The 13,523-nt window shown below is 42.5% G+C and overlaps 1 protein-coding gene and 1 pseudogene across 7 annotated transcripts in view; both read right to left on the bottom strand.

Moving 5' to 3' along the window:
* Positions 1–13,523, bottom strand: part of SPECC1 (sperm antigen with calponin homology and coiled-coil domains 1) — a 313,351-nt gene that overhangs the window by 253,508 nt on the left and 46,320 nt on the right. For 4 of the 7 annotated variants that reach the window (XM_063599212.1, XM_057300237.2, XM_063599214.1 and 1 more), the window contains one exon: positions 11,480–11,618. The exons of the other annotated variants lie outside the window; for them this stretch is intronic. In XM_063599212.1, the coding sequence (XP_063455282.1) occupies positions 11,480–11,482 (3 nt within the window). In that variant the 5' untranslated portion in view covers positions 11,483–11,618. The remainder of the gene's footprint in view (positions 1–11,479; positions 11,619–13,523) is intronic. 7 annotated transcript variants of the gene reach the window in all.
* LOC103784201 (small ribosomal subunit protein mS37-like) lies at positions 12,565–13,013 on the bottom strand (annotated as a pseudogene).

Raw genomic sequence — 13,523 nt, 5'->3', positions numbered from 1 at the left:
CTTTATAGGGACATGGATGGAGCTGGAGGCCATTATCCTCAGCCTCCAGCTAATGCAGGAACAGAAAACCGAATACTGCATGTTCTCACTTATTAGCGAGAGCTAAATGATGAGAACTCATAAACACAGAGGAGGAAACAACAGACACTTGAGGGTGGAGGCTTGGAGGAGGGAGCAGAAAAGGTAACTATTGAGTACTGGGCTTACTTCCTGGGTGATGAAATAATCTGTATAACAAACCCCTGTGACATGAGTTTACCTATGTGATAAACCTTCACATGTACCCCTGAACCTAAAATAAGTTAAAAAAAAGAAAATGAAAAGATAACCCACAGAATGGGAGAAATCATTTGCAAATCCTATATATGATAAGTGTCTAGTATCTAGAATGTGTAAAGATCTCTGAAAACTCAATAATAAAAAGACAAATAACCCAACTGAAAAGTGGGTAAAGGATCTGAACAGGTATTTCTCCAAATAGACTACACAATACAAGTGGCCAACAAGCACGTGAAAAGAAGCTCCACATTAGAAAAATCAATCATTAGGCATTATGCAAACCAAAGCCACTGGGAGATGCCACTCCACATCGACTGGGATGGCTCTAGCCAAAAGAACAGACATTAACAAGTGCTGGTGAGGATGTGGTGACACTGGAACCCTCATACATTGCTTATGTAAATGTGAAAAAGTACAGCCACTGTGAAAAACAGTTTGGGGAGTCCCTCAAAAAGTTACATCCAGTTACCATTATGACCCAGTAACTCCAGTCCTTGGTATATATCCAAAAGAATTGAAAACAGAAGTTCAAACAAGAACTTGCAGACAAATGTTCACAATAGCACTAATCACAGTAGCCATAAAGTAGAAAAAACCCAGTGGCCATCAGCTGTTGAATGGATAAATATAAAGTGTACATCCACACAGTGAAATATTATCCATCAGTAAAAAGGAATAATGTACCGATACATGGATGAACCCTGAAAACCTTATGTTGAACAAAAGAAGCCACACAGGCTGGGCACGGTAGCTCATGCCTATAATCCCAGCACTTTGGGAGGCTGAAGCAGGCAGATCACTTGAGCCCAGAAGTTTGAAACCAGCCTGGGCCAACATGGCGAAATCTTGTCTCTACCAAAAATACAAACCAGGTGTGGTGGTGTACATCTGTGGTCCCAGCTACTTGGGAGGCTGAGGTGGGAGGATGGCAGAGGTTGCAGTGAGCTGAGATTGCAGCACTGCACTCCAGCCTGGGTGACAGAGCAAGAACCTGTCTCAAAAAAAAAAAGAGAAGCCACACACAGAAGACCATCTATTGTATAATTCCACTTCTACGCAATGTCCAGAAGAGGGGAATTCACACAAACAGAAAGTACTTGAGTGGCTGCCACAGGATGAGGGAAGGAGCGATGGAAGGGTGGTAACTGCCCTGGGTTTTTGGGGCGGGGGGTTAATGTTCTAGAATTTGACAGTGCTAACTATTGTATAACTTTGTGAAGATACAAACAAATCACCATATTGTTCACTTTTAAAAGTATGAATTTTATGGCAGTGAATATAACTGAATACATGTTATCTCTATAGAAATATGATATATACTATAAATGTTAAAAATATTATATATATGTAAACATTTATATAAATGTAAATATATGTGAATTTATGGCATCTCAATAGAGAAAGTGATACTACAAAATATCCAGTGATACGGAACAATGACGACAATATATTCTGGTGGAAAATACAAATTGTAAAGTGTATGCAGTAGGAGCTCATATTTACATTTAGGCATATAAAAAGACTGAAAAAAAAATCTATATATTAAGAATGGTTAGGTTGGGCGTGGTAGTTCACGCCTGAAATCCCAGCACTTTGGGAGGCCGAGGCGCATGGATCACCTTAGATCAGGAGTTCAAGACCAGTCTGGCTAACATGGTGAAATCCTGTCTCTACTAAATACAAAAATCAGCTGGGCGTGGTGGTGTGCACCTGTAGTCCCAGCTACTTGGGAGGCTGAGGCAGGAGGATCACTTGAACCTGGGAGGCAGAGGTTTCAGTGAGATGACATCATTGTACTCCAGCCTGGGTGACAAAGCGAGATTCCATCTCCAAAAAAAAGAAAAAAGAAAGAATGGTTATCTAGGTGGTGGAATGATAGGCAATTTTAATTTTCTTTATGCTTTTTACATTTTTCTACACTGTCTACTATGAACATGTAACAGTTTTGTAATTTTTTAAAATCTATTTAAGGCTGGGCATAGTGGCTCACACCTAGAATCTCAGCACTTTGGGAGGCCAAGGCGGGAAGATTACTTGCATCCAAGAGTTCAAGACCCGCCTGGGCAACATAAAAGCCCTTATCTCTACCAAAAAAAAAAAAAAAAAAAAAATTTGATTAGCCAGGTGTGGTGGTATGGCACCTATAGACCCAGCTACTTGGGAGGCTGAGATGGGAGAACTGCTTGAGCCCAGGAGGTTGAAGGTACAGTGAGCAGTGACTGTGCCACTGCATTCCAGCCTGGGCAAAACTCTATCTCAAGAAAAAAAAAATCTACTTAAGCATAACAACAATTATGTATCCTGACAGTATCAGACTCTATTTGTAAATTCATGGCTTATATTGCAGAAAGTAAATACAATTCCACCTGAGGAAAGCTTTCTTATTCGTAGAAATAATTAAACCCTGCCCAAGACATCCTTTGCAGGAACTCTCCTCCTGGATTCTGTAAAAACAGAGTAAGATGACCAACTATAATGGCATGTTGAGGTGTTCATTTGCAGGGAGACCGGGAAGTATCAGGGTAGCCAAGCTCCAGGAGCCGGATGGATGACTCCAGACCAATGCTCTTCCACTGAAGGAATCTCCGTGCAGGCTAAGTTCCTAAGTGGGCATCCAGCCAGCTCTGCACAGAACAAGAATTCCTAAATGCTAGCCAAAAATCAAAGCTTAAAAATGCTCTGTTTGCTCTCAAATTTATCAACCCTAAAAATAACTAGGAGAAAGGCAAAGATGAAAATGACTCTGAGTGAGTTTCAAACAGATGTTTGGCTAATTTTTGCAAAGGCTGTTAGAATAAGAGTCCTCAGAGAGGGGTACCTAGGAGACTGTAATGATTCAGGATGAAAGGGCACACTCCCAGGGGTAAAAAAGATAAAAAGCTTCATGAGTTTCCGAGTTTCACCTAGCCAGCAACAGATCCAGTTTTTATTACCAGAAAATGGGTATGGATAGAAATTGTTTATCTGATGGTATGTTGTTATGATTGACTGATAGATATAGATACAGATATAGATATACATATAGATATATAGATATAGATAACAAATTATAACAAGGACTATGGGCATTAGAACCGGTTCCTGGATCCTGATGCCTATAGTCCTTCTTATAATTTCAGGGCACTTTAGGCCTCAGGAAACAGAATCTCTGTCTCTCTCTGAACTTCTCCTGTCCTTTCATGTGCCCAAGACAGGGCCCTTCTCTAATTATGGGTCAGGAGTCCCTCAGACTAAAGAGAGTCCTAACCATACCCTAAAGGAAGGAATGCTACACAGAGAGACCAAGAAAAGTCTTGAAGAGACAGGCACGCTGGGTTTAGATCATGTACTTTTTGTCCAATCACATTTCTACATGGTTGTGGTGCCTATGCAATGAAGCCTCCATAAAAACCCAAAAGGTCACAGTTCCGAGAGCGTCTGGACAGCTGAACACCTGGAAGTTTCTGGAGGGTAGTGCACCCAGGGAAGGCGTGGAAGCTCTATGCCCTTCCCCATCCTTTGTCCTACACTTCTCTTCATCTGTATCCTTTGCGATATCCTTTATAATAAGCTGATCAATGTAAGTTAGTGTTGCCCTGAGTTTTGTGAGCTGCTCCAGCAAATTAGTTGAACCCAGAGAAGGAGTCATGGGAACCCCAACTTGAAGCCAGTTGGTCAGAAGTTCCAGAGGCCCAGACTTGAGACTGGTGACTGGAGAAGGAGGCAGCCTTGGGGCCTGAGTTTTGCCCTGTAGGATCTGATGCTCTCTCCAGGTAGACAACATCAGAGTTGAACTGGAGAACACCTAGCTGGTGTCCACTGCTTCTATAGAGAAACCCCCATACATTTGGTCACAGAAGTCTTTTTCCGTGTTGATGACTGTTGTTGTGGTGTGAGAGCAGAGGAAAAACCCAGTTTGAAAGGGTTCTTCCAAAACAACAGGTGGGTTAGATCATAATTAATATACAAATTGTTAAACAAAATCTGAAATTTGACACAAGCATGTAGTTTAGAAATACATTGCTCTTCTTTGTAATATCTATAAAGTCTGACTATAACTGCTCATTTCTACTAAGAGGAAGTTGACTTCCATGATAACCAAACCATCTCTTTAGATGACTTTTAAATTTTGTTCTGAAGCATGAAATTTTACCAGAAGAAAGTACACAGGGAGAAGTAATTACAGAGGGAAACATACCACACCCGGCAAGGAGTGGTTAGTGAAGTTGGCCTTCTCATGAGCTATAAGACAAGGTTCATCATGCCCTCCCTGTGAAAACATAAAGGCAAGGGCTTTCTGTAAGTACATGGCTAGAAACAAGAAGTTTGTGGGCTTACAAGTTACAATACGCTGGTACATTTTCAGTTTTAAGAACAATACTGTGGTGCCAGGTGAATTCATATGCCGAAGGTCATGTAGCATGACCTTGAGAGGTCCCGTAGGGATGGAAGATGTCTGGCGCTGGGACAGATCCTCCTGCTGTCCTCCCACCCCAGCACTAAACACCCTCTGCTTCTAGCGTCATGTACCTGCCACCCACACTGTGCTTCCCTCCCAGGCTGTGTGAGGATACAGTAAGGCTATGCATACATTTGCATTTGTTTAATTAGCCAGAAAGAGAAAAGCAGTTACCCTTTTGATTCCAAAGCAGATGTTAAACTAATTTGGGGAAAGAACAAGAGTCCCAGAGAGTCTGAAGAATGACTCATCGTCAGTCCCCCACAAGTTTCATCACACTTGGTGGTGTGCCCGTTCTCTGACTCTCCTGCCATCAGGGTTCTGGATGTGCAATGCCCTTCTCTGGCCCCCAGCTGCTCCTCTTTTGGCTGTCCCAGCATCACACTCCCTCCGAGCTGGGTTTGCATGCTCACAAGAAGCTGAAGCCCCGACTCCTGTCTCTTCGTGGTTTTTTCCATGCCCCTGCTGGTCTCACTTACCTCACTGACTAGTCTGAAACCCCAAGATCACCTCCTTCTGCCAACTCTGGCCCTGCTTACTCAGCCACCAGCCAGAGACTGCCAACTCATTTTTCTTTGTTCCTGATCTAGGTCTCCAAACAGAACTGAAAAACTGAACTGCCCTGAGGCCATTTGGCCCTCAGCACCTCTAAGTGATTGTTTTATTCATTTCCAACTGTCTTCTTTTCAAACCTCTCAAAGCGTTTATTCTAAATGCCTTATTCTGTTGGTTAAGTTTAACTCAGAGGGAAGGGTTACTAGCCTGACTGTGATCTTAGGTCAAGCACTACTCTCTACTTCAGCCTTATTAACAAAGCTGATAGTCTGATTCAGTCTGCCTGATTCCTGACTCATTTCTTGATGGATTCTGAACTGCCTGTGTTTGTGATGGCAGTTGGGAGTGAGGAGGTGAAGGAGAATGATGCCAACAATTGTTTTCCTGACCCTCGACAACTATCTTTGAACCTTTGTTCCCACCTTCCTCTACATGAACGGGTACGGGTCTTCTCTGAGTCCACAGAAAGCAGGATGAAGAATGAATAAAGATAAAAACGGCAATTAATTAAACAGAAAACATTTTTTAAATGACCTTGAAGATTAATAAAATGAAAAGCTGATGCTTTAAAAGGACTAACAAGATAGAACCTCTGGCAAATCTAATCAAGAAAGAAAAAAGGAAGGTACCCAAATTAGGAACAAGAAAGAGGACATAATTACATATAAGGATTTGTAAACTAGGCAAAGCAGATCATTTTCTAGGAAAACATAGAATACCAAAATTAACTCAAGAAGAAACAAACAGTCCAACAGAAAAAAGGCAAAGGATATGAAAAGGCAATTCACAAAAATACAAATGACTGCTAAACATAAGAAAAGATGCTTAACCCATCTAATAGCAACCAATATGAGCTAAAGCAATGAGGTATTTTTAAACCCATCTTGCAGACTAACATTTTAAAAAGAGATAAGACTATTAGCAAAAATATAGAAAATAGTCTCTTTCATGGCTCTTGAGAGGCAGTTGGGATGGGAATTATGAGGAGTGACTTCATATTTACTCTATATCTATATATTTGGCTTTTTATAAGAATGCGTTTCTTGGCTGGGCACGGTGGCTTATGCCTGTAATTCCAGCACTTTAGGAGGCTGAGGTGGGCAGATCACTTGAGGTCAGGAGTTCGAGACCAGCCTGGCCAACATGACGAAACCCTGTCTCCACTAAAAATACAAAAATTAGCCGAGATGGTAGCGTACACCTGTAATCCTTGCTACTCGGGAGGCTGAGGCAGGAGACTCACTTGAACCCAGGTGGCGGAGGTTGCAGTGAGCCGAGATCCCACCACTGCACTCCAGCCTGGGTGACAGAGTGAGACTACATCTCAAAAAAAAAAAAAAAAGTATTTCTTGTGTTATACGTGAAATTTTGACCTGGTATGGTGGCTCATGCCAGTGGGGAAGCACTTTGGGAAGCTGAGGCAGGAGGATCACTTGAGCTCAGGAGTTTGAAACTAGCCTGGGCATCATAGCAAGGCCCCATCTCTACAAAAAATTTTTAAAAATTAGCCAGGCACAGTGGCACATGCCTGTAGTCCCAACTACTTGGGAGGCTGAGGTGGGAGGATCACGTGAGCACAGGAGTTCAAGGCTGTGGTGAGCCGTGATCACACCACTGCACTTCAGCCTGGATGAAAGAGGGAGACCCTGTTTAATTTTAAAATAAAAATACCTGAAATTTTTTGGATGGAAATGTTAAGCGTTTTAATGCACAAAGGTTAATGCTACGACTGTTACGGTATGTTTAGACTGGAGAACAAAATTTTTTTTTTTTTTTTTTGACAACAGAGTCTCGCTCTGTCACCCAGGCTGGAGTGCAGTGGCGTGATCTCGGCTCACTGCAAGCTCCGCCTCCTGGGTTCACACCATTCTCCTGCCTCAGCCTCCTGAGTAGCTGGGACTACAGGTGCCCACCGCCATGCCCGGCTAATTTTTTGTATTTTTTTAGTAGAGACGGGGTTTCACCGTGCTAGCCAGGATGGTCTTGATCTCCTGATCCACCCGCCTCGGCCTCCCAAACTGCTGGGATTACAGACGTGAGCCACCGTGCCCGGCCACAAAATAATTTGAAATAAAGACATAGACAAAATAGTTTATGGATCTGAAACATAATAGGTAAGAAAAAGGAAAAATAGAAAAGTAAGTAGCAAAGTATAAACTGGATATGATACAGGAGAAAATAATATATACAAAGCATCAGTTCCAAGAGGGCAAAAATGCTGTCTTGTCTTTCAGAGTGCCTAGCACACAGCAAGCCCTTAATACATATTTGTTGAATAAATGAAAGAAAAATGGGACTGAAGTCAGTAAGTTATAGAAAACATTAAAAAATTTATGTGATTGGTAAGGAGAATAACTTAAAGACCTTCCAAATGTATCTGTCAAGAAATCAATTTCCTCATAGGCCTTGCTTAGCCAAGATTCCTGAGTGATGATCAACTAGGGGATTTACTTGTTTATAGCAATCAAAGGTTCAAGGTTCCCAAAGGTTGCATCTTTAAGGATCTACCAGGTGCACTCTCAGACTGGCCTCTACCATGGTCCTTGCCACCAAATGGCTACAGCCCAATGCACACACAACCTGCAGATGGAGGACATGTAGAGGCCCATGGAAGTTCAACAAAAGCTACACTGGGAATTCCTATTTCAAAAGAAACAAATGGGCCAAGCGTGGTGGCTCATGCCTGTAATCCCAGCACTTTGGGAGGCCGAGGTGAGTGGGTCACTTGAGGTCAGGAGTTCCAGGCCAGTCTGGCCAACATGGTGAAACACTGTCTCTATTAAAAATACAAAAATTAGCCGGGCGTGGTGGCGGGCACCTGTAATCTCAGCTACTCAGGAGGCTGAGGCAGGAGAATTGCTTGAACCTCGGAGGTGGAGGTTGCAGTGAGCCGAGATCGCGCCACTGCTCTCCAACCTGGGTGGCAGAGTGAGACTCTGTCTCAAAAAGAAACAAAGAATAAATGAAACAATTTTGTCCACATATATTTCACAAATTTGAAATGTTAAAGTATTATGGTCACTGATATCCTGTTTCATTCTTTATATAATCATTAAGTTTGAAATGTATACTTGCACTACTAACACAGTAGTTAATCTTAGTCCTACAAGTTACTGCTTTTACACAATATATTTTCATAATATGTATGCACTGGTGTTTATGTACGTGTTTATGTTTATATCTGTTAAAATTAGCAGTTTCCATCTTTTTCTATTTTGTACCATCACATCAGTTCAGAAGGATTGACAGAGCAAAATGATTTGATGAAGTATAAAAGTCACATGGTGAGTGGCATAAATACAACTCTGAACAATTAGGAGGCTCACTATTGACTGGAACTAAACTGCAAGCCAGAAAGACACATATCCTATATGTCAAGAGATGTACCACCCAGGCAGTTAAAGAAGGGAAGTACACATAGAAAGCACAATGGTGAATAATAAAAAAATTGGAATTTATCAGACACTGGATTCATTTGCTCCTAAAGTCAGAGTCCTTTGTTTTTTTGTTTTTGTGGGTTTCTTTTTAAATTTTTTTATTTTTTGTAGAGTCGGAGTCTCACTGTGTTACCCAGGCTGGTCTAGAACTCCTGGCCTCAAACAAACCTCCTGCCTCAGCTTCCCAAAGCATTGGGATTACAGACATGAGCCACTGCACCCAGCCCAGATGCTTTAGCATTTATGAAGCTTCTGAAATGGTTGTAGAAACCGCATAAGCTTTCCATGTCACTTTCAAAGTTTGATGGTCTCTTTAGTAAACCAACCAAGTTATTCCTCAAGGGCAAAATAACATTTCTCAGTGCAAAACTGATGCACTTCATTACCAAAAGGAAAAGACCACAACTATAGAGGCATCATTGAAAGCTGCACTCTTCAGAGGCCAAAAAAAAAAGGTCCAAACACATACTAATGGAACATTCTTTAGAAGAGCCCCAAAGTTAATGATAAACATTTTCATCAAAGAGAAAAGAGAACAAGGTGTTAGCAAATTCCTCTATCAAATAACACTAAACATCAAGGAACATCAATGGCATGCCATGTGGAAGAGGAAGTGCTAGCTCATGTGCAAACCAGTAGATAATTTCAACTTGCTGCCGAATGAAACCTCTTTGCAGAGTATGAATCAGCACTTCTCATGTTTGTTTTGCTTTGTTTTGTTTTGTTTTTAGAGACAGGCCCTTGCTCTGTCACACAGGCTGGAGTGCAGTGGCACGATCAGAGTTCACTGCAACCTGAAACTCCTGGGCTCAAGGGATCCTCCTGCCTTCGCCTCCCAAGTAGCTGGGACTACAGGCCCACCATGCCCAGCTAATTTTTTAAATTTTCTATAGAGATGGGATCTCACTAGCACCTTTCATGTTTGATGTTCATATACAACGACCAAGGTACAATGTGGAAAAGGGTCTCAGGGATCTAAAGTGAAGGAGGACCAGAAAGAAAAGGGGTTGCTACATAGAGTAGAAGAAGTTGCACTTCATGCCAGTCTACAACACTGCTGTTTTCCTCAGAGCAGAGTTGATGATCTAAATCAGGGGTCCCCAACCCCCAGTTCCTAGCCTGTTAGGAACCGGGCCACACAGCAGGAGGTGAGCAATAGGCAAGCGAGCATTACCACCTGAGCTTCACCTCCCGTCAGATCAGTGGTGTCATTAGATTCTCATAGGACCATGAACCCTATTGTGAACTGAGCATGCAAGGGATGTAGGTTTTCTGCTCTTTATGAGACTCTAAATGCCGGAAGATCTGTCACTGTCTTCCATCACCCTGAGATGGGAACATCTAGTTGCAGGAAAACAACCTCAGGGCTCCCATTGATTCTATATTACAGTGAGTTGTATCATTATTTCATTCTATATTACAATGTAATAATAATAGAAATAAAGGCACAATAGGCCAGGCGTGGTGGCTCACACCTGTAATCCCAGCACTTCGGGAGGCCAAGGAAGGCGGATCACGAGGTCAGGAGATCGAGACCATCCTGGCTAAAACGGTGAAACCCCGTCTCTACTAAAAATTCAAAAAAAAATTAGCCAGGCGTGGTGGCGGGCACCTGTAGTCCCAGCTACTCGAGAGGCTGAGGCAGGAGAATGGCGTGAACCTGGGAGGCAGAGCTTGAGGTAAGCCGAAATCACGCCACTGCACTCCAGCCTGGGCGACAGAGCGATACTCTGTCTCAAAAAAAAAAAAAAAGAAATAAAGTGAACAATAAATGTAATGTGGCTGAATCATTCCAAAACAATCCCCCCACCCCAGTTCACGGAAAAATTCTCCCACAAAACCAGTCCCTGGTGCCAAAAAGGTTGGGGACCGCTAATCTAAATAATCTAATCTTCATTCAATGCTAAAAAATGAATAAACTTTTTTTTAAATACACGGTCTCACTTTGTTGCCCAGGCTGGAGTATGGTGGCATGATCACAGCTCACCGTAGCCTCAATCACCCAGGCCCCAGCGATCCTCCCACCTAAACTTCCTGAGTAGCTGGGACTACAGGCACGCACCACCATGCCCAGCTAATTTTTAAATTTTTTATAGAGATGGGGGTCTCACCATGTTGCCCAGACTGGTCTCAAACCCTGGGCTCAAGTGATCCTCCCTCAAACTCCTGGACTCAAGTGATCCTCCCTCCTTGGCCTCCCAAAGTGCTGGGATTACAAGCATGAGCCACTGTACCCAGCTGGATAAACATTTTAAGTCGCACTACAGTCATGGACAATCAGCCTTTTCAACATGCAGTATGGACAGTGAGTCCCAGGGTCTGCTTTTCCATACTGAAATACATGTGATACTAAGGAGAAAGGTGCTCGCAAGGATATTTAAAATGAGGAATATTTAAAATGAGGAAAAAACTGTTTCTTCATGACTTTGATAAGGCTGATAAAGACCATTTCTGTGATCTCAGGTGATTCACTCAAGTAGTATATTTCAGTAATCATTATCTAGAACAGCCTGAATCTTAATCAAAATACCATGATTTTTTAACGCTGTTATGATATCTTGATGATATGACCAAACTGCAATGTAGGCAGCTAAATCTCCACGAGTTTGACTTCCCCGAGAGTTGACAGTTTTCTTCACAAATTAAAGAAATATATTTTTTGATACATGATTGGCATATTTAAAAACTACACTGAAATGCTGCAAAATGATATAAAGAAACATTTTCCAGAATCAAATGCAATCAAAGAGTGGATTAGGAATCTACTCACCATTATCAACTAAATAGAAACACTTGGACTGGGTGTGGTGGCTCACATCTGTAATCTCAGCACTTTGGGAGGCCAAGGCAGGTGGATCACTTGAGGCCAGGAGCTCAAGACCAGCCTGAGCAACATAGCAAAACTGTCTCTACCAAAAAAAAAAAAAAAAAAAATTAATTAACCAGGCATGGTGGCAAATGCTTGTAATCCCAGCTACTCTGGAAGTTGAAGTAGGAGGATTGCTTGAGCCCAGGAGATCAAGGCTGCAGTGAGCCGTGGTCATGCTGCACCACAGCCTGAGTGACAGAGAGAGACCCTGTCTCAAAAACAAAAACAAACAAAAAACACTTAACCTTCCTGTTTTTTTTGTTGTTGTTGCTGTTTGTTTGTTTTGAGATGGAGTCTCACTCTGTTGCCCAGGCTGGAGTGCAGTGGCGTGATCTCGGCTCACTGCAAGCTCTGCCTCCCGGGTTCACGCCATTCTCCTGCCTCAGCCTCCCGAGTAGCTGGGACTATAGGCGCCCGCCACCACGCCCGGCTACTTTTTTGCATTTTTAGTAGAGATGGGGTTTCACCGTGTTAGCCAGGATGGTCTCGATCTCCTGACCTCGTGATCCACCTGCCTCGGCCTCCCAAAGTGCTGGGATTACAGGCATGAGCCACCGCACCCAGCCAACCTTTCTGTTTTTTAGTTTGATATGCTTGTTAACTCAGCAGCTGAAAGAATGCTGAAAGTGGCCTTCAGTAAAAAAATTTCACTATAATCTCTACATCCATATTTAATCTGAATGCATATCCAGATTGATCAGTTAGAGCAAAAACACTCATCATCATTCCTGATGACCTCTAATTCTGGTTTCGGCTTTCTATTTCAATGGAAACAGAATAAGAAAAGAAATGGAAGGGCTCTGGAAATTTGTCCTGGGCTATAGATACTATCGAAGATCACAAACAATGTGATCTCTCCTATAAATATAAAACAAGTATAATTAATTTTTTATTTTTTTCTCTTCAGAGGATTTTATTTCAAGATAAAACATAACTTCTACCCATAGTATTGATTCCAAAGGTTAGAAAAAGTGTTTTTCCTCATCTTATCCTTCAAAGAGGTCACAGCAATGCAAACGTCTATAAAATGCCTCTGCATAATTGTCAGAAGCTATAGTCCAGAAATCATTGAAAATGCTTTTCCATTTTAAGCTTAGGTGAGGTATCTTAGGAAACCTCTGTGACAACTTACTCAATTTATTGGGAGGTAAACTCCCAGACTCTCCCAGGGTCTCCTGTATTGATCTCATTTTTTAGGCTTCCTAAGCCCTTGAAGCACAATCGAAAAAGCCCTGGATCTCTTTTCTGCACATATCATTGCGGAATTCATTCGGCTTCCAGCAAGCTGACACTCCATGATACAAGCGGCCTCGCCCTTCTCCGGACGCCAGTCCTTGCTGCAGTTAGCTAGGATGAGGGGTTTGCTGGGCTTCAGTGCAGGCTTCTGCGGGCTCCCAAGCCGCACCAGGTGGCCTCACAGGCTGGATGTCACCATTGCACACTGAGCTCCTGGCAGGCTGTACCAATTTTGTAATTATTTAATATTTATTTTTTAAATTATGGTGAATATTTTGGTATTCTGCTCTAAAATAGGCCCATAAATGCACAGCAGATATCTCTTGGAACCCACAGCTTTCCTACTGGAAGAACTAAGTATTTTTCTTTTAAAGATGCTACTAAGTCTCTGAAAAGTCCAGATCCTCTACCTCTTTCCATCCCAAACTAAGACTTGGAATTTATGAGAGATCTAGCTAACAGAAATCCCAGACACATCATTGGTTCTTCCCAGAGTGCAGTCCTCCTAAAGAGGCTCAGCCCTAAGCAGGCCCCTGCACCAGGAGGGTGGGTCTGAGACCCACATAGCACTTCCCAGGGTGCATGCCCCAGAGAGGCACTGAAACAGCTGAGCACAAGCCTGCAAGCCTGGAGAACTCTCACAGTCAGAAAGGAGGGGGCCCAGTGGACTAACATAAAGAGAGAAGGGAACACAGAGGAATGGATGGCA

Source organism: Pan paniscus, chromosome 19 (assembly GCF_029289425.2).
Source record: "Pan paniscus chromosome 19, NHGRI_mPanPan1-v2.0_pri, whole genome shotgun sequence".
NCBI lineage: Eukaryota > Metazoa > Chordata > Mammalia > Primates > Hominidae > Pan > Pan paniscus.
This window is presented reverse-complemented; position numbering and strand designations above follow the sequence as displayed.